This window comes from Populus euphratica, unplaced genomic scaffold (assembly GCF_000495115.2).
Source record: "Populus euphratica unplaced genomic scaffold, PopEup_1.0 scaffold5.1, whole genome shotgun sequence".
NCBI lineage: Eukaryota > Viridiplantae > Streptophyta > Magnoliopsida > Malpighiales > Salicaceae > Populus > Populus euphratica.
The window spans coordinates 4,653,584-4,680,838 of NW_011499848.1; the positions used below are offsets into that span (position 1 = coordinate 4,653,584).

A 27,255-nucleotide genomic window follows, 5' to 3' on the forward strand; every position below is an offset into this window, starting at 1 on the left:
AGACAAATAAAGAGAGATAAATCCAGCAACCGAACCATGTCTTTTTTAGGCGCACTGATTCCTAGAAACTCGAGGTAGATCTATTGATCAGATATTCAATTTAACAAATATTCTAGCACGGTGCATGCTTGGTTGCTGGCTAAGTGAGCGTTCTGTCAGTTTCTGAGCATCTTGAAAATGATTGGGCCTGTAGAAAGCAAAGGCTATTTTGTGAGGTTGCTGGCTTTGTTTCACTTAACTTGTCTGATCAATTTCTCGAGTGTCGAGGCTAGAACTCGTCACCACAAATGGGAGGTCAAGTATGAATACAGGTCCCCAGATTGCTATAAGAAGTTGATTATCACCATAAACGGGAGATCTCCAGGACCAACAATTTTTGCACGGCAAGGTGATACTGTTGTTGTTGAGCTAAAAAATAATTTGTGGACAGAAAATGTTGCTCTGCACTGGCATGGAATCAGACAGGTATCATGAGGTTTTCGTCTTCATATCTTCAATTATCCTACATATGTAAAACCCTTCTGTTGTGCATACTCCTTTATGACCACAGCTCGGAACGCCATGGAGTGATGGAACAGAAGGGGTTACCCAGTGTCCGATTTTACCTGGAGAAACCTTTATTTACAAATTTGTTGTCGACAGGGTAAGTTCTGTAATTCTAATCCAATTCTTTTCTTGTCAATATAATAACACATTCATTCTGTACTCTTATTACCAATGATAACTTTCGAGATATGATTTCAGGTCTCAGGTTATACGGTTTTCAACAGTTTTTTTTGCTATTTTTATAGAGCATAGTATAATTAGCTCAACATCCTTTTGCAGGCTGGGACATACCTGTATCATGGGCATTATGGAATGCAAAGAGCAGCTGGATTATACGGATCCATCATTGTATCGCTTCCTGAAGGAGTTTCTGAACCCTTTTCCTATGATTATGATCACAACATAATCTTAAATGATTGGTACCACGCAAGCACTAATGAACAAGCTGCTGGCCTATCTGCCATACCCTTTGTTTTTGTCGGAGAGCCACAGGTGAATTCTGTTAAACTCGTATCAACTTTAATTTGTCTTGAATTAGTTATCAAGTGTAGCAATGTTCCTTAGGTAGTTGATAGTGATTTTATGGTAACCATATCTCTTCATTTCTGCAATCCAGTCACTTCTTATAAATGGAAGAGGAAAATACAACTGCTCCCCTTCCACTGCTTCAGGCTCCGCAGCTGGAGTTTGCAATACAACAAATCCTGAATGCTCTCCTTATTCGCTGACTGTTGTTCCTGGAAAAACATATCGACTGAGGATTGGTAGTTTAACTTCCCTGTCAGCTCTTAGTTTTGAAATTGAGGTAATTTCACATCATCACTAACTTTCAATTGCTTCAGAAATAATCTGTTTGAATTTGCAATATTCGAGTTCAAAATGTTCGTGATTCTCTCTTATTCCTGTGCAGGGCCATGACATGACTGTTGTAGAAGCGGATGGGAACTATGTAGAACCATTTGCTATAAGAAACCTCTACATCTACTCTGGTGAGACGTACTCTGTGTTAGTAAAAGCTGATCAAGATTCTTCAAGAAACTACTGGGCAACTATTAATGTAGTTGCTCGCAAACCGGCAACACCAACTGGTTTGGCCATTTTCAACTACTATCCAAACCATGCACGGAAGCAGCCTCCAACAGTTCCAACCACAGGGCCTCTGTGGAATGATACAACATCAAGGTTGACTCAAAGTCTTGCATTTAAGGCTCGTCAAGGTTTCATTAACACCCCTCCTGTCACCTCAGATAGAGTGATCGTGCTTCTAAACACACAAAACAAGATTGATGGCCATTTTAAATGGTCCTTAAACAACCTTTCTCTCATACTTCCTCAGACCCCATACCTCATTGCACTTAAAGAAAATTTGACCGATGCATTTGTTCAAGACCCTCCTCCTGATGGATATGACTTCGCAAACTATGACATACGTAGTGTGGCAAAAAATGTTAATGCTGCTTCAAGCAACCGAATATATAGGCTACGGTTCAATTCAACAGTCGATGTCATCCTACAAAATGCTAATTCTATGACCGTGAACAACAGTGAGACGCATCCATGGCATCTTCATGGGCATGATTTTTGGGTCCTGGGGTACGGTACAGGCAAGTATAACTTGTCTTGTGACTGGAGAAAGTACAATGTGGTCAATCCCGTTATGAAGAACACAGCACCTCTGCATCCTTATGGATGGACTGCTCTGAGGTTTAGAGCTAATAATCCAGGTGTTTGGGCCTTTCATTGTCATGTCGAGTCTCATTTCTACATGGGCATGGGTGTGGTGTTCGAAGAAGGGATAGAGAAGGTGGGTGAGTTGCCTTCATCCATTAGGGGATGTGGTGAATCTGAAGGTCACCATCGACCATAGTGTCTTCAACTAAAAATACTACGCATTTTTTTTTCTTACAATACCAGCAGAGGAGGATCATAGCCCCAAGAACATTTGAATTTCATTGCGATATCGATTGGTTTTGATGTCAATTGCGAGTCGAATGTTTGAGGAGCCCAGATAAACTTCATGCAAAACTTTAATGAATGATTTGCATACGTTAGCCAAAGCCAACAACATGATCAAAAAAAGGGAAAAAAAAATTGGAACTTTATTCTTCTGAAAGACTGGGAAAAAAAATGTAACTGTGATTTATTATTATTATTTAATTGAAATTATAATGTTATTATTGAACATCTCTAACACCGAACATTGGCTTTCAAGGTGGGTTATTTATTACTTAATGCATTTATTTATTTTTTCTTTAAATTAAACTTAAAAAATAATTAATAGAATACTACTAATTATTTTCTATTCACCGGAACCTTTTCGGACTTGTTTTCATATCTCGCAATTCAAAATTAACCTAATAATTAATTCATTATAGGAAGTGAATGAATAAATAAGAGTCCCGGTGAGGGAGCGCTCAAACGAAACAACAACACAATCTTATGATTATCATAAAGAAAGGGATCTATGTAGGCTGCAGCCCAACTTATATATAAAGCACAGAGCCCAAAATATTAATTACAAAAAACCCAAACTCGAACGAACTATAAAATTACATTAAGATAAAAAAGCTCAAATAAGTCGGAAGCTTTGTAGTGAGAAAGAAAAGGAAAATAAAAGCCAGAGAGAGAGAGTTGATTTGAGGGCGTTCAGCACAGAATTTCGGGGCTAGCTATTCTTTATCATTAATTAATTTATGAATCAGGCTGTTGTTTTTGTGGGTACGTGATTTTCTATTTTGGTTTCTTCTCTGCTAATTTTTGTTTTTTAATTTTCTCAACAAATAAAGAAACTTTTTTACTACTATTTTTGCTCAACAAAACAGAAAGAAAGAAACAAAAATCAGAATTCCTCATAGTTAATAATGCCTTTTATTAGCATCTACATTCCTATTTAATTTACCGGTATCATTTTTTTTTTTGTATTACAGTCAAGATGACATTTTTTTACTGATTTTTGGAGAAGGTAAATTTGGGAGGCTGAATCTTTGATTTAGTTGCATCATAGAAATTCCGATTAATTACCATAAGATTCTAATTAGTTTTACAGCAGGGGGTTTCTCAAAAAAGTATTACAGATCAATAGGGAATACATGAGAGCAGTTAGGCAAAGTACAAGTGCATGAGTTTAGAAAGTTCCGTGGGAGTTTTGAAAGAAAAGATGTGCGAAATTCGCACTTCAATGTGGTTTCAACTGCACTTTTGTTGTGTAAGAATTACTGTTTTTTTTTTTTACAAGTGGGCACACAAATCTTCCAGCTGGTCTTGTAGTTGCCTGATTTGTTTTCACGTTCTTTCCTGTAAAACCCAACTTGAAAGATCACATGAGATTGGTACTCTGATGTTTCAATACATATTCCTTGCCAACATTTGCATTTCGACTCTTTCTGTAGCTGACGTAAAATATCGCAACCTCCTGGACTGGGAAATTCCATGTTCTGATTTTTTGTTTTATTCTCAATAAGCAGTGCTTAAATTGGAAAGTTATATCTTTGCAGAATACCTATTCTGTACCTTGAGGAAGACATACATGATTCTTCAATTCTTGAAAGACTTCTGCTTTACTCTTCTTGTCTATTCAATGTTGATAGCATTCCTGGTAGATGCTTCGTTAGAAGAGGAGCTTGATTCTCTCCAGATTGGAGTCCAAAGACATGGGCAGGGGAATCAGGAAGCGATACTTGGGGGCTGCACAAGACTTAGCGCAAAGGTGGAAGAAAGATAGGCTTTAACCCTGGAGAATTCGGGAACCATGGATCAACCTGCTCGCCTTCTGGTATGTCTAGGGATGCAATTGATCCAAGGGTCAACTGGGAGCCAGGACTGCCTTACCATCTTCCGGGTATCAGCTGCCTTCAGTTTAGAGGAAGATAGCTATATAAATTCTTCTTCAATGGAGAGAATAAATTATGTGAGTGAAGAATTCCAAATGATATGCAGGGAACAGAAAGTTTATTTGGCACTTTCTTGAATTTATGAAATGAAACTTTCAATGGCTTTATAGCAGAAGAAGTTTGGTAAATGGAGAAGCAAGATACTGTATATGGATGATCTTGACAAAGATACAGCAGATGGAGTAATTAAGATGCATTGAAATTGCTTCAAGGTACTTATAAGGCTAGAGAGACTACCATGTTAGACCCTATTCTTACAGATAGTTCAAGTCACCATTCTATGGGGTCCAACTGACTTTGGGTCAGAGAGAAAGGGTTCAGCACAACCCGCTTCAAATGGCTCGAGCTTCCAGTGATGAGAAAGGTCTGGTTGAATGTGATAACTAGCATGAGGTTGAATCAGACTTATCTTACAAGGAGTTGTGACGAGAAAGCATCACTAGAGAGAATTTTATTGAATGGCTCTGGAATGCTATAATCATCTTCGGACTTTAATGTTATGGAATGATAATAAGTTTGGCTGGGGTTACTGGAAAGGATTAACATGAGAAGCTCCTCAGAAACATTGTTAGATTGATGGAAAATTTTGGTGCAGATGCTCTGCACATTCATGGTTTTGGAGGTTTGAAGATCCTGTCAATGAGTAGCAACAGATGTGGATAGTTTAACAAAAGAGGCAAGAATGTTTGCTTCGGAGCAAGACTTCAAGGAAGATTTACAATGACTCTTAAATCAGGAAGTAATGGTTCTCATGGAATCTCAACCAATCTGGTCTTCGAAATTTTGGAGCTTGTGCTTTATTTTGGCTTTGATTTCTGGGGAAATTAATCATCGGTATGAGATTTCTGCTTCGCATTCAATGCTTTGGTTTAAATTTCTTTCAGTTGTTATTGTTTCTCCTTTTTGTTTTATCACATCATATCATTGTTTTTCTTTTCTTAAAAAAATTGAAATTCTCGATGATTTCCCACCAAAGCTGCATACTGGGTCTTTCTTTTTTTTTCATGTTAATGGGCATTACTACATGTAATGATGTTTCTAGCTGGTGATCATACAACCGTCATCATTTTCTATTATTCGTTTTGACCACTCATCTTTGATGATGAACATGCTATTGGTTCAAATTCTCATTCCTAAATATCTCTCACCCTATGGAAGTATGTAAAAGTAGGTAATATTAAGATCTGACAAATGCATAGGATGAAGCACGTAGACAAAGGTGGTTATGCATGCTTAAGTTCACAGAAGCGATTTTAGAAAGTGAGTTTTGTGGAATATACACAATAATTTCTCTTTCATATAGTAGTTGTTTGGCCTCCAGCCCCAAAGACCCCTTTTTTGGTCCCATAAAGGAAGAATAAGAATGGATAGAAGAAGAAACATCAATGTCAGTTTTAGTGTAGAAATACCTGAACTAGTATTCTGATTTTCTTGCACCGCACCTTCCCCCCACAGGCCATTCCTTTTTTTCCTTCCCTTTTCATCATCATAAAATGGGTATGCATATGGTTTTTGGGACTGATGAATGGGATTTTATCATGTGTGCTTGAGGCTTTGCTAGTGTATTTATAAGAGAAAATAGAGAACTTTTCAAAGGGAACCTGATATAGAAGAAAAGAAACTAAATCCCTACAAATCCGCTCTTTTGTCACAATATCTTTGAAAGCCAACCTAGTAATGAGTAAAAAATCAATTATACCAATAATGGGTATCCAAGTAAAGAATTTTCTTGAAAAGAAAGGATTCTACACCCATAATAAATATGGCAATGTAGGAGTGTTTGTTTTTGTGGTTGAACTTATTTTTTAAAGTGCTTTTCAAACTGTTTTTTCCTCTAAAAAAGCATTAAATTAATTTTTTGATGTGCCGATGTTGAAAATAAAAAAATCTAAAAAAAAATTATTTTGATGCATTTTCAATTAAAAAACACCTTGTTCCACATTACCAAACACACAATTAGTCACATACCTAACAAGGGTCTCATGGGTTACTGAGATGGCATTTACAAAACTTCTTATTTTTCTAACTAATTCTGATTGAAATTCAAATTTATCTAAATTAAATTTAATAAAATTTTGTTATATGTAGATGAAGTAAGTTAAATATGCTGACTTATGCTTTTTCTTTATAGAGAAGTAAATAAATATGTGGACACTACCCTTTTCACTTGTGTTTTTTTTTTAATGATTTATTATTTGTTTTAAGTCAAGTTTTCCTAAAACTAGGACAAATTGTTGTAGTATATTTTTAGTTTTTAGATTAAATATATGTTTAAAATTATGTTACTATTATTTAAAAACTCAATATAGTATTATAATTTATCACATACATTGAAGTAATTTGTTATTAAAAAAAGAAAAGCTAATCAATTTCAATAAAACTTTATTTCAAAATTTAGAGATATAGAAAATTTAATGATATTTTTTTAAAAGGAAATTTCTTCAAGAAAGAAAAAAAAAAGGAAAAAAAATTGAATGGCAAATTTTCATAAAAAATTACAAATTAGAATCACCACTGTTTTTCCTCTAATGGAATGTATGTTTTTGTAAAGTTATAGAATAATACAAGTAGTAATTGGAAGAAATTAGTTTTTATATGTATTATTGTATTTTAAAATTCATATCATGAAATATACACTCATATATTTGAAGTTGCTGAATTTCTTTAAACATTATCATATTTTTAATTATTGTCCACAAAGAAATTATAAAGGTTAAAGAGAATTAAGATTCAAATATTTTAATTGTACCTACTCATTGCACTACATTTGGACCGTATAATTATTGCCTAAAATAGAAACTATTTAAAAATATGAATAAGTAAGAAACAAAAAATATTTGATTAAAAATAAATTCCACAAAGAATTAGAATAAAAAAGATCGATAAAGCTGTTATAATTTTTTTTTTATTTAATGCAAATTTGTCATGCAAATTCATTTATGACATTCTTTGTCTTCGAGTGACAAACAATTTAAAATATATGATAGATTTCAATACTAATTTGGTATTTTAAATAAGAGTTGTTTCTAGGCATTAATTATTTTTTAAGGTTGTGTGGAGAATCGAAAAAACAGTGATTGGTTTTCATTATATTTAGGGAAAGTTGATTCTGAGCAAATAAAAAAAGAAGAAGAAAAAATCAAATCATGAAAAGAAGAAGAAGAAAGAAACGAAATAAAAGTTGTTTCTAGGTCGACATGTGCTAGGTGAAGGTATTATAGCTTGGCAAGCTAGGTTCATGTGCCTTGGTGGCTAAGGTAGTCTTTATTTTATACTCTTAAAGAAGAGGTCGTCTTGACATGTTTGTCCCTTGAATCTGTGCTCTAACGAATCCCTGATCACTAGAAAACCGAGCTCCTCTGTCAGCCATGGCATTCGAATCACTATTTTTGCACTATTTTTACCTCAAAATCATTCCCACAACCTCCACAAACTCATTAATAACTTCATATTCCATTTTAATCAACTTTAAAACCCAAAAATTGAAACCAAAATTTTGAAACTAATTTGTTTTTGGGTTTAAATCTCCGTTTTTCATGGACCAATGAGTTTTTTGGTGGGAATCAATCAACTAAATGACCAAGGGAAATACAATGACTAGGGGAACTAACCAAAAAAGTGGTGGCCAACACCTTCCTTTCGCCTTTTATCTTGTCCATTTGCACTCCTCTCCCAATGAAAAAAACACTGTAGAATCAAAGTGTAAATATAGCAAAAAGACATGGAAATAAAGGAAACAATATACAAAGACTAACTTCTTAAATACCCTGAAAAATGTATAAAACCTCAAAAAAACCCACTCAGTAACAGTTATTGAACAGTTAAAGAGGCCCTCTTTTAGTTTAGTATCTTATAAATATAAATTTGGAGCAACAATGTTGATGTTGGTAATTTAGCAATATTTTGATCCTAGAGTATTGCTGTGCATATTAGCCTTGTATGCTGATGGACATGGCCACCTGCCACATACCCATTGAATGTGGCTGCCATGTCTCCCACCAATATGTGCTTTGTCTGCAATACCTCTGGTTGCATGGTATGTTTTACCTTGGCAGAATAGCTGAATCACTTTATTATTGCAAGTAGCTAATGCAAATACTGTCTAATGAAGAAGAAACATAGTGATGGCTGATGTATAGGAGTTAGTAAGAGAGGGAACCAAATTCTACTCTTCCCCAGCTTGGAAGCTTAACTGACAAAAAAAACTTGATTTTGTTGTTTTTTTCAAGGTGGTTTAATTCCTCAAGAAATCACTTACAGTAGAATAAGATGAAAATGAAAGTCAAATGAATAACTTCCTATACCCCGAGCACCAGCAGGAAAATAAATTTCTGATGCATGGGATATGGGAAATTAACATTCAAATGCGACTGGAATTTGTCTCAAATTCCTATTTTTAGAGATATTCTCGTGCAATTCATCATTCCTGTGCAGCAAGGACCAGGGTTTATGGAAAGTTTGTGGAATTTAACGTTGATATGATTTTTGTAGAACAAGTATCTGCAGTAAGAACAGGGTGACTCCAATGATGACCATAATTCATACTGTGAGGACTCGAAATCTTAACCATGATTTGTTTCTTGTGTGGCTGAATTGGTAGGTAACTTATAAAGTGATTCATGCGAGATTGTGCTTTGGTGACTCTTTCTACTTGTGGTTTGGAATAAACCAATTGATAGAGATAAAGAATGTCTGTGATTTTTTTTCTTACATAAATGTATTCAGTAATACCGATGATATAGTGAACGGTAAGCATCTCTGTTGTACTTTTGCCAGCATAACCAGTAGTACAAAGCTAGTGGTTCCAAGAACTCTCAAGAGTTCATTTGTTTATGAAGTTATATCCTTGAGATATAGGAGATGTAATGGCTAGGAAAAAAGGACCAGCCAGTGGAGTTAATCAACAATTCTCAGCATGTTTTGGTATGTGGTTTTGCTTAGCCAATTGATTCATGAGATTCACACTATCATTGGAGCATTTTAGTTAAACTTTGTGTGGAAATGCATGCATACACATGCAGCCGCTTTGGTTGGAGAAAGGATAGTTAATGTAGGGATTTTCTAGGTGCAGTATGTGGGACTGGTGGTTAGCATGTTGCTCAGGTGAGTTGGAGGGATTCTCTAAGATGAACCGAGAATGTGCAGTATTAGTTTCAGTAAGGCATGTTTTTTTAATCTTCATGGTCATCAATTTTCTCCAATCAATTTCTTGCTGCTGAAGGGCACAAATTTCTAAGACCTGAAGAGCCAAACTCCCTTGGTAGGATAACAATTCGTTGTTTACATTTTTCTTTTTTCTTCTTTTGCAACTGCTTTTGCAAACCCCAGCAAGGTCACCTTGCTCAAAATGAGTGCACAGAGTGATTGAGCAAGAAAGACAATTTAGCTTTCTGGACTAATTTTTCTTATCACCCCGTCAGAAATTTTAGGATTTGTTGGAACTTAGTGAATGACTTGTGGGAGTCTATGAGATGGCCTTCTAAGGCATCACAGCTATGGGGACCTACACTAAGGTCCTGCTCTAGTGTCAATTTGCAATGAGTAATTGATTTTACCAGCGATCTAGGCATTAGTCATTACATGACAAGCAACCCTTGATGATACCTCTACTTAGGCAAAACAAAATTGATGACTTACTGCAATCATGTGGCCTCATATGATATATCATGCAAATCATATATCTTGCTTTTATGGCCATAGAATAGTTTTAGTATTTGCTGCTGTGGAAATATATTTATTTTCCCTGCAAGATGCATTTGTTATATCAAATGGTTTCAAATGGTTTTAGTGGATGTTGTAACTTTATGTGTGCCACCAGGGCAACCCAGTGTCTATTTTCTAATTACCAAATGCTATTTCTGTGTATGTATGTGGGGCTCAAGAAAAGACACTGATAGTAAGCATCTTCATCACACTCTGGGTTTTTTTTTCCCTCTATTTTTTTTTTTAATAAAAAAAATCTAAACCAGCAACTCCGAATTCCACTTATTGACCCAAGCCAAAAATTATCACTGCAGATGTACAAAATAGAAAACTCAAATAAGAAAATCTATTGGGATTATTATTGGATCTGACCGAATCTGCTGCTCTTCTCCAAATTAGGAAACTAAATAGAGAAAAGTGGTTCATATATTTTTCTTAGCCATCTGACTTGGGTAAGAAAGTTATGAGCTGGCTACAATTAATATCTCAAATAGAAATAAATGGTATTTTCTTATACAAATGTGAAAGTAGAATTATTACTAGTACAAACAGCAAGGACAGCTAATTTTGTTAAATGCATGATGCAACGGATGCATGCAGCAATGTAATTATTTTTAGAAGCACTTTATCTAAATTATGTGATTTTTTAATTTATTTTATCGTCTAATGATATTTTAAATGAGGGTTGCCTGCAAAATCTACTCATTCCAGAATTACATGTTACTTCATTTTAGCAAAAGCTAAGTGCCTGATACAGTGGATTAGTTTTGCTTATGCAATTGTTACATCAAGAGAATTATTGATTGAGGCAAGCCCTTTTTTCGATTATTTGATTTTCTTTACTTCTCTTTAAGTTATGGTTTAGTGACTTTGTAATTCCGTTCCTACTATATGCAATTGTTTTTGAAAGCAGAATTGCATGTAACAATGTGCCTGTTTGAGTAAATAATTGACCAAAAAACAATGACAATGAAACCCTTTTGTATTATATATTTATCAAAAAACAATGACAATGAAACCCTTTTGAGTAAATAATTGACCAAAAAACAATGACAATGAAATCCTTTTGTATTATATATTTATCAGCCACATGGTCCTTACATTTAATAATCTGCAATGTGGTTGGTGAGTTTATGGTCAAATCAAATGAGATCGTGTCTATTAACGGTCATCGATAACGAGAAACGAATAACTGAACACAGTTACTCCTCTTCTGCATCAGTTGTGATCCTTGCTCAGTTGTGATCCTTGCTCAGTTGTGAAAGTTTTTCAACATGGAAGATCATGCTAAAATGTACTTTATTTTATACATTCACTTTAAATATCTTTAATGTTATTCTGTCATTATAAAGTGTATGTCGACCAATAATTTGTATTGTGATTACTCCCTTTATAATCTCTATTTTTTTTAATGTTTTTCCCCATTACAAAATCAAGCCTGAAACTCTTTCTTTCCACCTCTTCCTCGAAAATAAACAAGTAAAACTCTTTCTCACCCTTCTGTTTGGCTCTCTTTTGTTAATGAAAGCAAAAATGGAGAGAATGAGCAAACAAGGAAAGAAGAGGGAGATAACTCAGGAAGAAATAAAATTCCTGAGCCAACGCCATGTGTCACTCTTCATTCAATTGCATGCTTCTCACTGTCACTTCTACAGCTCACCAATACCTTCCAAACTCTACAAATGCCCACACTCTCCCCTTATAAACTCTCCTTTTGTATACCTATTTTCTCACCCACTCATTTCTGCACTCCTTGGAATTCTATTACCAGGCTTCTTTAGTTTTAGGCAAATAAGTGCACAATTCATTTATGTATGCAACTTTTCCCAATATTTATATGCTATTGTTTTTTTGATTATGCTAAAAATTGCATCGTTGTCATGTTTTAATCCTTTGCTGCCAATGTTTTTAAGTAGAATGTTGAGGCAATAAATAGTTTGCTCAAAAAGAAAAGAAAAGAAAAAGATTTTGTAGTGCTTGAGTTATGACTGTGCTCGCTTTTAGTAGCAATTTCTTTTAAAGAGCATATGCTACAGGTGGAAGCCAATTTCTAGTCCATGGGATTAAAAATGTTTGAGTTCTTAAATGCAAACCTAACAGCTAGATCTGCACTTTCAAACATAATTGTTACTTTACCAGTATCAATACTGATTAGGAGGTATTGATGTTTGAATTCTGTTTTCTTATGTTTGATGTGATTGTAGTCAGTTAATGTATGGGAATAATGCAGAACTTCCTTGGAGCTCTGCTCTGATTTAGTTGCTCTGCCAAGCCTTGTAAGAAGACATATTCAAGGATGTCTCCAACAGCTGGAAAAGGTAAGATGATTGACAGTTTTTGGGGCTTGAACCGCAAAAGGAAAAGTCGTCCATGTGGAAGAAGCGAATCAAACACTTACGGTGTTGTTTCTTTAGCTTCATGTTCATGGGATGCAAATGAGAGCACCACTTCCATTTTGCCACCACGCCCAATAGGAGATGATGGGGTGATTTTTCTTGTTCTTTGGTTTGTTATGAGAAATTTCTTGAGACTCCAATTCTAGTTTGTCTTCTTCTTTTCTTTAAATTAGTTTTGATGTTGGGTATGTTACATAAAAGCCAACGTAGCATAGAGTATATGAGCTAATGTTATCATTTTATTTTTTTCCTGAGCCATGAATTGTATTTGTTTGGTTAGGGTCTCTTCCTGTTAACAATTGGCATTCTTCTCATACTTTTCCTTTTCTTTATCGCACACAATAATGCCCACTGCTCTGGTCTGCCTTTTGTTTTCAGAATTACTATGAGTGTGTGATCTGCGATAATGGTGGTGAATTGCTTTGCTGTGACTTCTGTCCATGCACTTATCACCTCCAGTGCCTTAATCCACCGCTTGAAGTATACACATTTTATGTCTCATTTTTCCCTTTTCCTTTGATCAATGTTCTAATTTTCACAAATACTGATATATGTTATAACTTGTTTATGCTCAAAGTGTACCCCCCCTGGAAGTTGGCAATGTCCAAACTGCTGTAACAAGGCTGATCCTGCGACTCAATTGCTATGTATTGAAAGTTCCAAAGAAAATGTCTCATCTAACAATGCAAAGCTGGCCTTCTCTCATAATTTGTTATCTTCAGACATAACGAAGAAACTAGAGTTGTCAACAGATCTGCCTGCACCTGTAAAGTCAGGATCTCTTGCCCGTGAGGTATCCTTTGCCTTTGATGTTTTTTCAAGCATAATGCAGGTTTTTGTCTGGATTGGCTTCTATGATCAAGGAATTCATCTCACCTCATACTAAGGATAGTTAAAGATTGTCATTGTAATGCCTAGATGTTTTGCAATAAAAGGCTTGGGCATTAAGGGGAGAACAGGGAAGGGGTGACACTATGATGTAAATTTCTCATTATTTACTCTCATTTTTCATTTTGTAGGAGGTACCTAAGTATTTGATGCTATAAGTTATGTATGTATTCAACAATTAACAACATGCTAGAATGATGTTATTCTTCCTAACTTTTCCTTTTATAAGTAGCTGCTGTTTCTTCTACTTCATTTTTTTCTAAGTACGAATCTTGTGTTGCAGAATCTTCCTGCTGGTTCATTGCAATCATTATATGATTTAGCTGAGGCTGGGGATCTAATGGAAAGAACATCCAAGAAATATGCTACTACTAAAGAACAGCTGGTGAATATTTTTGCGGATTGCTATTTCTAGATCTGTTATTTCTTTATTTGTTTATAGGTATTATGCAAGAAGATGAGCTATCTTAGATCGTGTGTTTTTCATTTCTTTGCTCCTTTCTTCCATTTTCTGTTCTAGAATGCTCTCAATCATGATGGTGATGAAAAAGGAACAGAAACTTGTACTAGAGCAAATGAAATAAGAGGAGGAGCGGATACTGATCCAAGTAAATCAACATGGGTTTGTGATTCTCTTGAAATGGTGAAAGGAAATCGTGCAGATAAACCAGTTATCAATACTTCAAGTTTGCTTGATGGCTCAGGCATTCAAGTTTGGTCAGGTGAAAAGGCTGACAGGCTTTCTGAAATTGAAGATCTTAATGCAGTAAGTGTACGTATATTGCATCAATCATTCCCAGGCAACTCAGTGTTAACATCAACTATTTGAGACAAAATCGTTGGAATTCAGAACTTGTTTTATTTTAATGGGAGTGGTTGCATAACCATGTAGGTGAAAATTTGTGACAGTATGAAATCCAAACACCCACTAATTGATATTTGAACCCCACAAAATCAAACCCAAATACATGCTGTTGATTTGTTTAGCATTGTTGAAACAATGAAAGGTTCTCACTAGGCTGCATAGATGCTTATCTGCCGACACAGATGCATATTATTCTGTATTGTGGTGTCATTATATCTTTGTTTTGTCAATACGCTGTCTTATTTGTTTGGTTGTTTATGAGTGAAATGTTTGTCCTTTATCAGCCCTGCAGCAAAATACCAATAGAAGAGAAAGGGGAAATGATGGCATGCCTAGGCCAAGCAACAAATGATAATATTTATCCAGCAAGTGATAATGTGAATGGGTGTGACAAGCTTTTGGTTCTGAGGTAATGAATAATTCATTCCTTCAGATAATCTGCTTTTCTGCTAATTCACAACTTAGAAAGATTTCCACCTCTATAACCAAAACCAAGACCAATCTCTCTCTTCTCATAAAGAGTGCCTTCTTTGAACCCAAGTTTTTAGTTAGAATCAAAATAGGGAAGTAAAAGAATTGATGCTTCGAGTATTTGGTATTGGACATATACTTTGGAACCAAATGAAAAAGGACAGGACATGCTTTGTGTGATAGGGAGTGCTAACAAAAGAAAGTCATGACAGCAACTAAAAAAAGAGGAGGTGCGTAGGTTTGTATTAGATAGCTAGATCAATGGATTCACTAATAGGATGATGTCTTTGGAAATTTTTTGCCAGGGATGTCATGCTGGAAACAACAACGGGTCATTACAAGTCCAAGCGGGTATGTGAAAAACTCATCCTGCAGGCCATTTCTAATTTGTTGAAGAGTATTTATTGACTCTTACTTGACATGATGTCAACGTAGAATATTGGAGGGAGGGAGTTACAGCAGGCATGGCTGCCTGAATATACAGAAGCTGGAAAAGCTCTGAAAGAAAAGGAGTAAGTCTAAACTTCAAATGAGCACAGCTGTGATTAATATATATATATTTTAACAACCTTTTCCTTTAAATAGTGCCAAGTTTCGTGCCAGACAGAAACAGGAGCTTGCTCTGAGGAACAATATTACCATTCTCAGTCCAGCAACCTTTGAACAAGTTGCAGATGCTTGGTCGGACATGGAGCTTGATTCCCTTTGGGTGGGAGTCCGAAGACATGGGCAGGGAAACTGGGAAGCAATGCTCAGGGATCCGTCACTTTTTTTCAAGGGTAAAACTGTAGAACATTTAACACAAAGGTGGATGAAAGAAAGACTTCAAATCTTCAACCTTGAAGAATATGGAAATCCACAGGTCGACAGGCATCAGGTTGCTGGAACTACCTCACTATCATCCAAGGATCAACACTCTTCAGGGGAGGTGAAGATAGATGAACCAACGCTTCTTCTGGGGGGGATTAGTTCGGATGCCATTGCAATCAAGGACTTGAATCAAATTCAGCCGAAGTATTCAACCACAAACAAACAGACAAAGATACCTTCAACTGAAAAACAAATTGTCGAGTCAATTTCCCTTTCCATCGCAAATAATGTTTGATGGTTGGAAGTCAGGAATCAGGACATAGAAATTGGGTTGCTGGGACAAAAAAAAAGCATCATATGCCCAGTTTTTATCTTTTTATTTTTGGTAAATATCAGACAGACAGTTGGCTGAAAGTTGCATCTGAAGAAAGAGTAGTCAATAGGATGTTACCTGGGGAAGGTATTCGGGATTTTCGTCAGGGTTAGCTGCTGCTTTGGTTGTTTTTTCTTGGGCTGATTGGTTTCTTTTATTTTTTTTAACCTGTATAGAGCTAGAAAAACAGAAAGGAAAGAAACAAAAACTTATTTCAATAAACGAATTTCTGTGAACGTAGTATGATTGCTCCTTCCTAGTATGATTTAATACAGATTTTACCTTTCTTTGTCCACCTGTTCTAAATTACCGCTTTCTTGCTCCGGGTCCTTCACCATCTAGGCTCGCTGGCACACTCAAGCAATTTCCTTATTAGTATTATTACTTTCGTCTCATACCAGGCATAGCAGTATATTTTGTTAGTCACTATGTAAAAACTTTCGAGTACGAAACTTTGTTAATATTAATCCAGCATTCCTAGGCAGAATATTCGACAGGCTGCATCATCCTCCTACCCCTCCTCATCTTTCCACCATTGGATCAATGATGTGTTCTTGAGCTTCTGAGGTGAGGACACGCAAGAACTTTACTAGGTCACTGTTACTTTGCTTTAGAAGGTGCCGGAATCAACACATTCAGAGACGATAATGAACTCTGAACTACGAAGAGGAGAAGAAATCTCATCCGAACTGATACATGCAATCCAAAAGTCTAGAATTTCAATCATCGTATTCTCAAGACACTATGCGGCTTCAAGATGGTGTCTTGATAGACTAGTGAAAATCATGTAATGTCGGAGAAGCTCTTGACAATTGGTTTTGCCTATATTCTATGATGTTGATCCATCAGATGTACGGGGCCAGAAGGGCAGTTTTGAAGAGGCGTTTACTAAACATGAGCTACGTTACAGTGTTGGATACAAACAGGGTGGAAAAATGGGAAGCGGCATTGACAGAAGCAGCCAGTGTGGCGGGCTGGGATTTGAGGAGCGTTGCAGATGGGTAAGTCAAGCCAGATCCTTTGGGTGGAAGTGTATGATAATGCTGACATTGTTTAGCCTCAACAATTTAGCTCAATTCTTAGTTGTTGTATGTGCAATATGATATCAGAACTATTATATTACCCCTATTCTTATTATTAACTAAAACTAAGTATGGTTTCACTATAACTTCGTCCTTACTTATCATGAACGAATTTTTTGCCTTGAAATGCTTCGATTTACTACAAATTTTAAACATTTTTTTGTTTGCAAATCTTGTATACTTAGATCATTAAAGCTATAAGTTTGTGAAAATATTTTGAAACATAATCTGTGTTACAACAAGGTCCTCAATATTAAGTGGAGGAGATTTCGGTTTTTAATTTTTTTTTTTTAAAGGGTCGAAGGCTCGACTTGTCCAGCCTAGGAGCACGGCCTGGTTACCATCAGGCCCATATGTGCAGGTCTAGCAGCATTCGATTAAATTTCTACTTTATTTTTATTTTTTTAATTTTCTCAATATCAATATTTTTCAAATAATTAATGATTTTTTCCCTAAATTTCCACAATAAAAATTAATTAATTTTATATACATAATTTTATATTTTTTTAATTATATAACATCGAAACAGAGTTGATACAACACTGATTTTCTTGTATATAATAATTGAGGCTTAGTGAGTGATAATTGATTAGTCTAAGATACAAATTTAAGAATACTTATTGAAAATAACACTTAATACAAAACCAATTGTTTTCCTTAAAAAAAATATATCAGTACTAATTATGGAAAGATTGCCTGATTTGTCAAGCTGTTATGAATTTCTGTTATTAATGGTCTGTAACTGCCACAACCTAAATGAGTCCCAAAAAATGGATTTATTCAACAACCTACTCTGCAACTGTCCATATAATAAGTAAAAAAACTGAAAAAAAAAATTGTTAAAAAAAAATTAGTTTTGTTAATTTTTTTATAAAAACCGAATCTAACAAAAAAAAAATAATAATAACCCCCTGTATCAGAGTTCAAAGGCATCACACCACAGATTCTCTCTCTCCCTGCACGCACACAAATACACAGCAAATATAAATACGGATGCATATGTTTCTAATACGCTAAAATGTCATTCGCAGGTACAGGAACGGATAATGAAGGGTGTAGGTGGTTTTTTTCCTTATGGGAATGAGATTCCGAACAACTTCATGCATTAAGAATGAGGGTCCTTCAGTACATTTTGATGCATCTCAACTTGATGGTGATGATTTGTTGGGCGTTCTGCTTACTCCTCCTAACGTGATGACTGATGATTATCTTGAAGATTTTAGTGTCAGATTCGTTGAATATTCTAGATATTAGGAGGGATAATTCTAGTTATTCCAGTGGTGCAGGGAGATAACATTTGGAAGGGATCACTGTTCAACGAGTACATCAACCTGGGCAGTGAGGATAAGGTGAAGAATGAAATAGACTTTCATGATCATGTCACTGAATAAGACGGGGGTCTCTCTAGCATTCGCAAAAGATATGTATGCCAATGACTACACAGTCGATGATGAGTCAATAGAAGAAGAGACAGGGCTTGAGTAGAAGAGAGGTCTTAGTATAAAAGAAATGAGCCCTGATGATGGGGCATAGCTGGATAGAGATAATTGGAATTTGAAGCATAATATGCAAGTTAAAATATAAATAATCATCTTTAATCATATGCAGTTTGCTTAGACAGTTACTATGGGTAAATGATGTTGGAGGGGGGCTCGAGCTTTGGCTCCTAATGCCCTGTTATTGGAATTGTAAGATGGAGCGGAACATAATATAAGATTGTTCGTTACTCAATCCAGTGTATCGGAAACCAGAAAAAGGACAGGAGCTACAGCTAGCCTTTCTTCTCCCTAATGCTTGGATCTGCCCTCGTATTTTCTAATGTAAATGAGTGAAGAAAATAAACTTTTCACTCATTTCATTGCTCTTCTATAACAGCAGTAATATCCATCACTCGGCACAATTTGAACGATGGCGTCACTTCACTGGTCAGCTTACAGGATGGTGCAATTTCCAGGATCCCTATGAAGGCAAAGATGAACTCAATCAGTAATATAGAAAAAATGAGATTCCTCCACTTGCAGATGCGCAAATGAGCAGGAAGTACCTCTTCAAGTCTTCATAATTGCTCAAAGCTTGCTCGAATTTAAGCCAAAGGGGACCGGTCTCTTGATGGTTCACGTTCTTGGGCCCAGAAAGATAAGCTGGAACGACAAACTGTGGAGTTCTTTCCCTGTTTAACAAGTTACAACAATTAGTGGATGGGACACAATCTATCACGAAGGATTACTCAATACGAGACCAGCTAAAATTCAGATTTCATGGTTATCGAACTCACCTCCCTTCATATTCCGATAACCAGGCCAAATAGGCTGCACCAAAGTACATAGACACAAATGGCTTGGTCAGATCACCAGCGGAATCTAATCTATAAGCCCTGTAACCCAATTCCCTGCGTGCAAAGAGAAATAACAAGCACATTTTAGCGATGGTCTTAAGGAAAAAATAGAAAACCAGACACCAATGAAAAGGTCTATCTCAAAAATACATTGTATATATTTGGCGCTGGGAGCCTTAAATAGTTCTACACTCAAAATACATACGTATTTTGTTAAAACTCGATCGCAATAGGTATTGTTTGAATAAAAAGATTCCACTTTCATAAGAACCAAATTGTTTAGGAAAAATGAGAGCAGGCTCCATGGAACAGCCTCGGCAATCAATCAAAAAGCAGCATCCAATCTTGTTTAATTTGTTTTTATCAAAAAGTCAAATGCATGTGTAAATTTTTATAAAAAAAAGGGCATATGTTACCACCTTATAACCTAGAATTTCAAAAATTTATTCCAGTATTTGCGTACATGTATAGCCAGAAAGCTGTAGAGTAGTCGATTCCCATTAATCCGATTCGCGGTCCAACCCCATTCACAAAACGCATGCTCACCATCTCAGCAAGAGCACAAATGACTGACTGCAGAAAATAGGTATCAAAGAAGAAGAGCAGGGGACAAGTTCACGAAAAATGGAAATTTAGGCAAGGATAGAATGTTCAAGAACTGAAACAAACCATAATAGAAATGAGAATATTTAATAACCTTGTAAACCACTCAAATCACACGAGAATTTTCAAATCTGGTTAGGAAAGCAAGATTTGCTACCTTAGCAGATCAGTTTTATCTAATACTATATCCCCAAGGAATAAAATCTCAGGCAAAACCACTGCTGTTAGGTCAAACCTAAGCAAAAATCACATTTTGAGCACAAGCTTGTAACTTTATCCATTGTTTCCAAGAAACTGAAGCAAAAGAGAAGACAGACGTGTGATTTAAGATCATATATCCACTCCCGCCATCTTATTGGTCAGGAAAAAAAATAGTTTACTCCATTTCTCTTCTTTAAAGACCCTTATAGAGCAATACTGGACAAAGTATTTGCTGTTAATCTGAAAATGAGTTCAAACATTTTTAGTGGAGCTTATATGCTGTAAAGTAGCACATGACATAAGAGTCAACCTAGTCGTAAGATGCCAGTTCTCCAATAGATATCAGCCTTGCCATCTATCTGAACTGGATTTTCTTAATTATTTTGCGACTTTGGATGCGTCAAATCTACATGACACAAATGCCTCAGCAGGAGGGACAGATTGCATGTACCGTCATTTAGGTTTCGCTAGAGCCTCCAACAGAAAAGGAGTCATTTCCTAACACAAACTCGTATCACAATAACTAGCAAATGAATGTGGGATCATCCTCTCTGCCAGGTGGCAGAAGTGAATAACTACTGGTAAATGCCTCTAAGAATTGGAAATAAAAGAGAAGAACAGAAACACAGAAAAGAAAAGGAAATATGAATTGGCCACATGGTAGCATATTTTTACATAAAAAAGGAACTTTTACTAGCTAGGATATATACTCACAGGTTTAACTCCCCTTGTACTAAAGTATTTTGAAAGAATTATGTCTGCAACTGCCTGCATGAAGTCAGTATTGGTGACAGATCATAAATGGCGTATTTCATGTTCATAAAAGGTTATTTTAAGTTAATATGTAAGAGAAGCTTTCATCAATGATATGATATGATACTTTTAATATCACAACCATACAGATGGTATGTAACATGAAAGCTCCGTGCTCTATCAGGTTATCTGCGAATTTTTGGTTTTAGGCCCCTGCTGTGCTAGAGGCCAATATGCTAAAGTGATTAGCATTCCATACAAGAATAATGGAAGTTACTTGAAGGTAAGATTATTATCTTATAGCAATAATTTATAGGAATTTTCACGTCTTTATTCATACCTTCATTTCTACCCGAGATAGATATGGTTTCATGTCCTTGTCATGTGAAAAGCGCACCTTTCCTCTTTTTTCTCCAGATTTCGTCCACTCTTTTGCAACTTCAGAACGACTCCACATCTCTTGCATTTCTTCTGGGGAAGCTTTAGAGTCCCAATATATATAATCAACACCTGTTTCCTCCAAGCAGCAACAGGTAAATTAGCATCTAAATGAAACCAAAATATCTTTTAAGAAATAACTTGGAAAAGAGGAGAGCTTGGCCCCATTCAGGGTAGTCGATTGATAGTGTCTATAATTAAGAGAATAAGTTTTATAGCATATTGGCGTGATCTCTACTCAAGATGTATCTTTCCATGTGACTTCATAACAACAAAAATACCATCTTATGTTCAATTACACCATCATGTCAACTAAAACGATATTGACCAAGTCAACTGCAATAGTAATTGTTCTGAGCTTGTCAAGTTCATATGCTCCACTAGAGAAATACGTTCTTGTTATTGAGTAATTATATGCTCTAAAAAATATCACAAACTTGTGAGGTAAATCAAATTCAAAAGAGAAAAGTGACAACCATGCATATGAAGACTGGAAAATATCACAAGACCTTTAATACATTTGGTAAGTGAATGTTTACACTTATTTTCTTTTCCTGAGTAATTGTATATTCTGTAAGCAAAAATCTATACAAAAAATACTTTCTCTGAGGCATAATCACCCATGAAGGTTCTGAATGGGCAATTTCTTTAGTAGCCTAAAGATTAATATAAGGATCACAAGGCTACTAAATTACATGCTTCTGTAGGAAAAATTGTTAGGATTTTGAATACCCCTAGTACAATCACCTAAAAAGTTTAGCTTGAATTGCGTTTGACCTTGTTTTGTTATTCAAACAAGATTCTGGCACATTGGCAGTAGATTCATAGTCATTCAATTAGATGAGAACTGAGAAGTTGTTGAGCCTAATCCAAGCTTTATGAAGACACTGAATGCAATTGCAAGTAATCTTAAGTGGTGAAAGTACAACCTGTTTTTTCTGAAGAAGGTGCATTTGTATTTTGTGCAGTAGGTGCAGCTTGAGCAGTTGAAGAATGAGCATTGTTTACTGAAGGACCTTCATCGACAAATCTTCTGCATAACAACAATACAGTTCACACAAAATCAGATATAATGTATCTATTCTTTTAAAATGTTACATTGGATCCTGCTTTTTAAAATTAGTAACAGTCATGGTATTGCAACCTTTTTCACAAGTCAGGGTTGATTCAGTGATTTGTAACCACAAGCCTCGGGAGCAGCAAACTAGGATCTACAAGGAATGACTATAAATAGTGTTGGGCTACAAGTTACGAACAGAAAATGCAGGTACTGCTGTTCCTGAGTGTAGGTGGCGGAGGACTCGTGTCATATTAAATGGACTACGGTGGTGATAGAAGTCAAATAACGAAGGCCAAAATCGCCACATGCATTTGTGTGAAAGTGTTACATAAAACTGCCAAGGCACGGGCGTGGAACAACCTTTTGAGCAAAAAACCTGTAAGGTTATTTCAAATAATGCATCTAGGCCAAACATCAAATTTATCTTGCTAATGCAATTGCAAAATTTATCTTGTTACTGTTTTATTTAGTTAGCGTGAAGTATGAGTTACAATAAAAAAATGTAAAACAGAGGAAGCTAAAGTTTTTTCATAATCCTGCAACTACTTTGAGATTGCATTATTTGCAGAACCATTCAATACAGTTGCACAGTTCCCGATATGTTTCAAGGATCTTCACAATTTAGATAAATAGAATTGACAAAACAAACAGAAATTCATATAGAAAATTGTGGGGAAAACACAAATTTGCCAAATATCAAAAAGGAAAAGGAGATCTTCAGACAACTCCAAGCAAGGACTTTGTAGCAAGTTCAGAAAAAACAAAGAGTTCTCAAGCAGATGAGTGTGTTTGGATTTCCAATTCACCTTTTGAAATTGTTTGAAAAACAATTTTGGAACTACTAGGACAGAGTCAAGTGAGAAGAAATAAAAGATAATAAATAAAGGGGTGGAAAAGAAAAGGAGAAATGCAGGGCTTATATCATCAAGCAGTACGCAAAAAAAAGTACCTGGATGGGAGACTTTCTTTGACTGAAAGGTACTGTTTCCAATATCGCAAAGTTGATTTGTGAGTTGCTTTTGTAGTACCACCATTATACGCCCTAACTACGAACTCTTCGCTTCTTTCTCTGCAAAAGACCTTGAAAGTTAAATTTCTAAATTAATTAAACTCAAAATAGAAGCTTTGTCAATCACAATACAACGTTTGCTTCAATACAAATAAATATGGATAGAGCCAAAAAAAGCAGGAATAATCAATTGAACCAATGGTGTCTCTGATCGATAACTTACACTTCTTCGAAGTTCGATAACCATTTAATATAAGCAGCACCAAAATAGACGCTAACAAAAGGTCGATATAGAATGTCTGGATTCCCTTCTACTTCATATGCCTGATAACCTAAGTCCCTGCAGCACGATGCAGTTATAACTTCAGCAAGCCAAAATAAAACCAGAAGAAAAGGAGATGGTTATTAAGGAGCTCAAAAAAATCAGAACATGTATTTGGTACCTGACCAGCCACTCTGCTGTTTTTGGTAAAATCTGCATGATGCCCAGGGCTGTCTCCTTAGTTTTCTTATCATACCACCGTGTAGAGAGGGGCTGTCTATCACTTGCAAGTTCAGCTACAGCACATATCATGTCCTGCAGATACGGGGAATGGATGCAAAATAGAACCGAGCAGTTAGCTTCTTAAAGCTTAATTACTCGTTAACATTGCTAAAGTGTAGTTACGAGGTCACACAATTCTTCCCGGAACCAAAAGTTTGTTCAAGAACAATTCAGAAAGCAGTAGGCGGATAACTAAGGTGTTGGTTTCTGCTTTTCTATCCCAGGAAAAGCGACAAGAAGAAACAAAAGGTTAACTGAATTTGCAGCAATTGAAACAGAAGATATGATTCACTCAACATTTGGTCCATTGACATCATATTTTAAGGATGATTGGAATAGAATAGAACAGAAAATAGATATCAATGATGGCTTTTTCAGTTGAACCAACCAATCTTAACACCCAGGATGATATATGACCAAGCCATGTCCATGTGTCAGTAGCTTTGTGTGGAAGCTATTTACTTTCTTTATCATGCTACAAGCTATAAAAGTGATGCAGGCATAGCGTAAAAAGGGTGTGAAGGTCAGGACACTTCTCTTCGGTTACTATTTACATGAATTTGAGTTATGAGGCCAGTCCATTTGCATAATGTAATTCAGGATAGCTGGCTTCTCTGTGTCTCAGACCAACGAGCTGGGTCCCAAGTTGATGGTTTTCATGAAGACTTTTGCCAATTAGCGGATTTATAAGTTGTTTCGGTCAGTATATTGGTAACCATTTCCCGCCTTTAACCTCTTTCTGAGCAATTAGAGTTAAAAAAAGTAGTTGATGAGGGCATACCGGCTGTATCTGTGAATCAAAATGTCTTCGGACAATGATATCAGCTACAGCCTGAAGGAATACAAAAAAATGCAAGGTCCGATTAGATGACAAGATAAGGAGCATATGGCTTGCATCTAAGAACCCATCAAATCCAAACTTGTCTGCTTCAAATTCTTGAGAAGTAAAAGACAAGAAAGGCAGCAGGTAAGATTTGCAGCGCAGAGGAATAGGCAACTTTGTTTCAAGCCCCCCAAGATTTATAAAGATGAAAGGAAATTGTCATTATGGTACTACTTGAATTGATTACTTCGTTAGCAAGTGGATTGCATAATTTTATACGTGTCAATTTGATGAATACATTACAAAGCAGCTACAGTTGTCTTTGAAGCAGATGAAGGATTGTTTTACCTTCATCTCAGTCTGCGTCAAATAAGGCTCTCCATCGGGATCCCGTGAAAGGTGAACTTTATTTCCTTTAGTCTCTCCAGCATCTAACCATTCAGTGCTAACTTCAGGTTCCTGCCACATTGCTTCCATGTCCTGGACATCAACGCAGTCATTCCAATAATCAAAGCTGGTGGCCATCCTGGAGCCCTTGTGCTAAGATGGCATCTATCAACAAAGAGAGTTTCAAGGTGCAATTATTACATCAAAAGAAAATGTGTTGATGAATTTGAAAAATTCTCTGTGTAAAAGGCAGTAGCTGCTGTGCTGGAGCTCGAGCTTCCGAAAAGGAAGGAACATATGTAAATAACAAGAAAAAGTTCGTAATTCTGTCGTTGTTAGATTATTTCTGGCAACCTTGATTTCCAAACTTGCAGGAAATACAAGTATAACGTCGTAGCATGACCTCAAAACAAAGCTCCACTTAACAGAAAAAGATCTAAGAAGCAGGTTGCAGCTTAGTTTTTAAGGTATCTAGAAATGCCAAAAACATTAGAAACACCTCACCCCAGAAATGGAGAAACGAAAATTGATTGGAGAACTTGACATGCGATAAGGCTTGTAGAATTCCGATTCCAGTGGCATAAAAATAACTAATACGCATCAGTGAAGGCAATATCAATAACATGTAAGTCTAGCATTTAGTTCATCAATCTATTCTTTTGAATATAACCAGACGTTTATCTGGCATTTGAAAGCTAATTCAACAAAGAAAAATAGATGAAGTTCCGGTACAGTGAAATGTGTGAACAGAAAATGCTGGGGAAAGAAATAGCCATCCAGTGCCCCAACATTATGATACGCTTTACAGCAAGTAGAGTCATATGTGTATTTAGCATTGTTTTCACATTCTAAATAGGCAAGAAATGTGGACAAGCCAAGGAATTTTTTTTAAGAAAAAAAAAAAAGTCTCCTTGGGCAATTCCCAAACCAAATTGGCAAAAAAATAGTGCTTTTTCACTAGATATATCAACTATTCAAAGACCTAACGACCACAATGTCGCCAAACGAAATTTCAAATAGAATATTTAAGGCCTAACGGCACACGAGGAGAAGAAACAACGAATCCTCATCTTTGAAATCAGACATAAACTAACAACAAAGACAATGTTGCATTGCCTGTGATGAAAAGAATTGAGGTGCATTAATTGGAAGTGCATTTCCATTTATTTGGAATTGTTCCATTTCCCTTTCTTTCTTTTTTTCTAATGTAATTCAAAACAAAACGGTCCCCTTACATTTCCTGCAACTATCTAACAAGTCGTTGCAATTAGCCAATAAAGTTATAGCCATTTACATTTATAATAGATTAAAACAGCACCTCAATGCAAATTATGTATTCTTAAATTTCATACAACTTTCAAAATTCCACATAATGTGAATAAAAAATAGCAAAATCTCCGATCCATATATATATATATATATATATATGACAGGCGAAGAGAGAAGGGAAAAAAATTCAAGATTACGAAATGAGAATAACAGAAAGAAAAGAACCCAGAAAATGAAACACGCCCTTATATCCATCATTCACGATGAGATCACAATGGAGGGAGAGAGACAAATATTAATTATACGTACAAGCTGGCTCAAAGTCAGAGGCCCTCTTTCTCTTGTGTTCAGGAAGAACAAAGAGAATGGAAAAGAAATCTACCTGGAGATGTTAATTTCTTCTCCCTTTGTTTTTGTTTTGGAACGGAAAGTAAAAGGGAACGGCGAAAAAAAAGAAAAGAAGAGAGAAGAGAAGATCAAAAGAGGGTATGTAAAGACTAGGGGAGGACCAATGTCGACGGGAACTTATCCATCCCTAAATATATATATAGCCTTCTCTGTCACCCTCTCGTTTTTGTGTCTCTGTGTGTGTTGGACGTTTTTTTTTTTTGTCCTTTTGGCTGGCCAGATAATTGCAGTTGTGTTTCGTAGCCTGCAGAGGAGGTGATTCTTGAGAGAAGGACACTTGGCAATAGCCACCTTGTTTTCTCTCTCTTTCTGCGTGTGTTGACACTTGGCAATTAAATGTGTGGGGTTCACATAAATTATCCATAGTACTCTCCTTGTTGAAAAAAAAAATAATTATTACT

General features: G+C 35.9%; 3 protein-coding genes across 10 annotated transcripts; 2 read left to right on the top strand and 1 right to left on the bottom strand.

Annotated features, from left to right (window-relative positions):
- Nucleotides 1–2,668, top strand: LOC105117821 (L-ascorbate oxidase-like). Its single transcript, XM_011015593.1, has 5 exons — nucleotides 1–465; nucleotides 551–643; nucleotides 826–1,038; nucleotides 1,163–1,351; nucleotides 1,457–2,668. Exons 1-5 carry the CDS (start codon nucleotides 178–180, stop codon nucleotides 2,411–2,413), a joined length of 1,740 nt encoding a protein of 579 aa, XP_011013895.1. The 5' UTR covers nucleotides 1–177; the 3' UTR covers nucleotides 2,414–2,668.
- Nucleotides 2,669–3,108: 440 nt separating this feature from the next.
- LOC105117829 (protein CHROMATIN REMODELING 4-like) lies at nucleotides 3,109–16,182 on the top strand. 6 transcript variants are annotated; one of them, XM_011015604.1, is made up of 11 exons: nucleotides 3,109–3,264; nucleotides 4,041–5,270; nucleotides 8,871–12,624; nucleotides 12,914–13,015; nucleotides 13,113–13,328; nucleotides 13,707–13,808; nucleotides 13,944–14,195; nucleotides 14,573–14,697; nucleotides 15,065–15,110; nucleotides 15,195–15,271; nucleotides 15,345–16,182. In XM_011015604.1, exons 3-11 carry the CDS (start codon nucleotides 12,436–12,438, stop codon nucleotides 15,862–15,864), a joined length of 1,629 nt encoding a protein of 542 aa, XP_011013906.1. In that variant the 5' UTR covers nucleotides 3,109–3,264; nucleotides 4,041–5,270; nucleotides 8,871–12,435; the 3' UTR covers nucleotides 15,865–16,182. The 6 variants fall into 6 exon arrangements, with proteins under 6 accessions (XP_011013906.1, XP_011013933.1, XP_011013914.1 ...); XM_011015631.1 differs by having other exon boundaries at nucleotides 13,944–14,189; XM_011015612.1 differs by having other exon boundaries at nucleotides 12,344–12,624.
- A 2,389-nt stretch (nucleotides 16,183–18,571) lies between these two features.
- Nucleotides 18,572–27,050, bottom strand: LOC105117867 (uncharacterized). Of its 3 annotated transcripts, none has more exons than XM_011015649.1 (13): nucleotides 26,829–27,050; nucleotides 25,139–25,342; nucleotides 24,749–24,799; nucleotides 23,867–24,000; nucleotides 23,647–23,763; nucleotides 23,364–23,483; nucleotides 22,284–22,387; nucleotides 21,257–21,426; nucleotides 20,878–20,931; nucleotides 19,823–19,932; nucleotides 19,300–19,413; nucleotides 19,069–19,194; nucleotides 18,572–18,983 (listed from the first exon to the last, which is right to left on the bottom strand). In XM_011015649.1, exons 2-13 carry the CDS (start codon nucleotides 25,313–25,315, stop codon nucleotides 18,956–18,958), a joined length of 1,305 nt encoding a protein of 434 aa, XP_011013951.1. In that variant the 5' UTR covers nucleotides 25,316–25,342; nucleotides 26,829–27,050; the 3' UTR covers nucleotides 18,572–18,955. The 3 variants fall into 3 exon arrangements, with proteins under 3 accessions (XP_011013951.1, XP_011013960.1, XP_011013965.1); XM_011015658.1 differs by having other exon boundaries at nucleotides 26,756–26,844; XM_011015663.1 differs by lacking the exon at nucleotides 26,829–27,050 and adding an exon at nucleotides 25,682–26,529.
- Nucleotides 27,051–27,255: the final 205 nt, after the last annotated feature.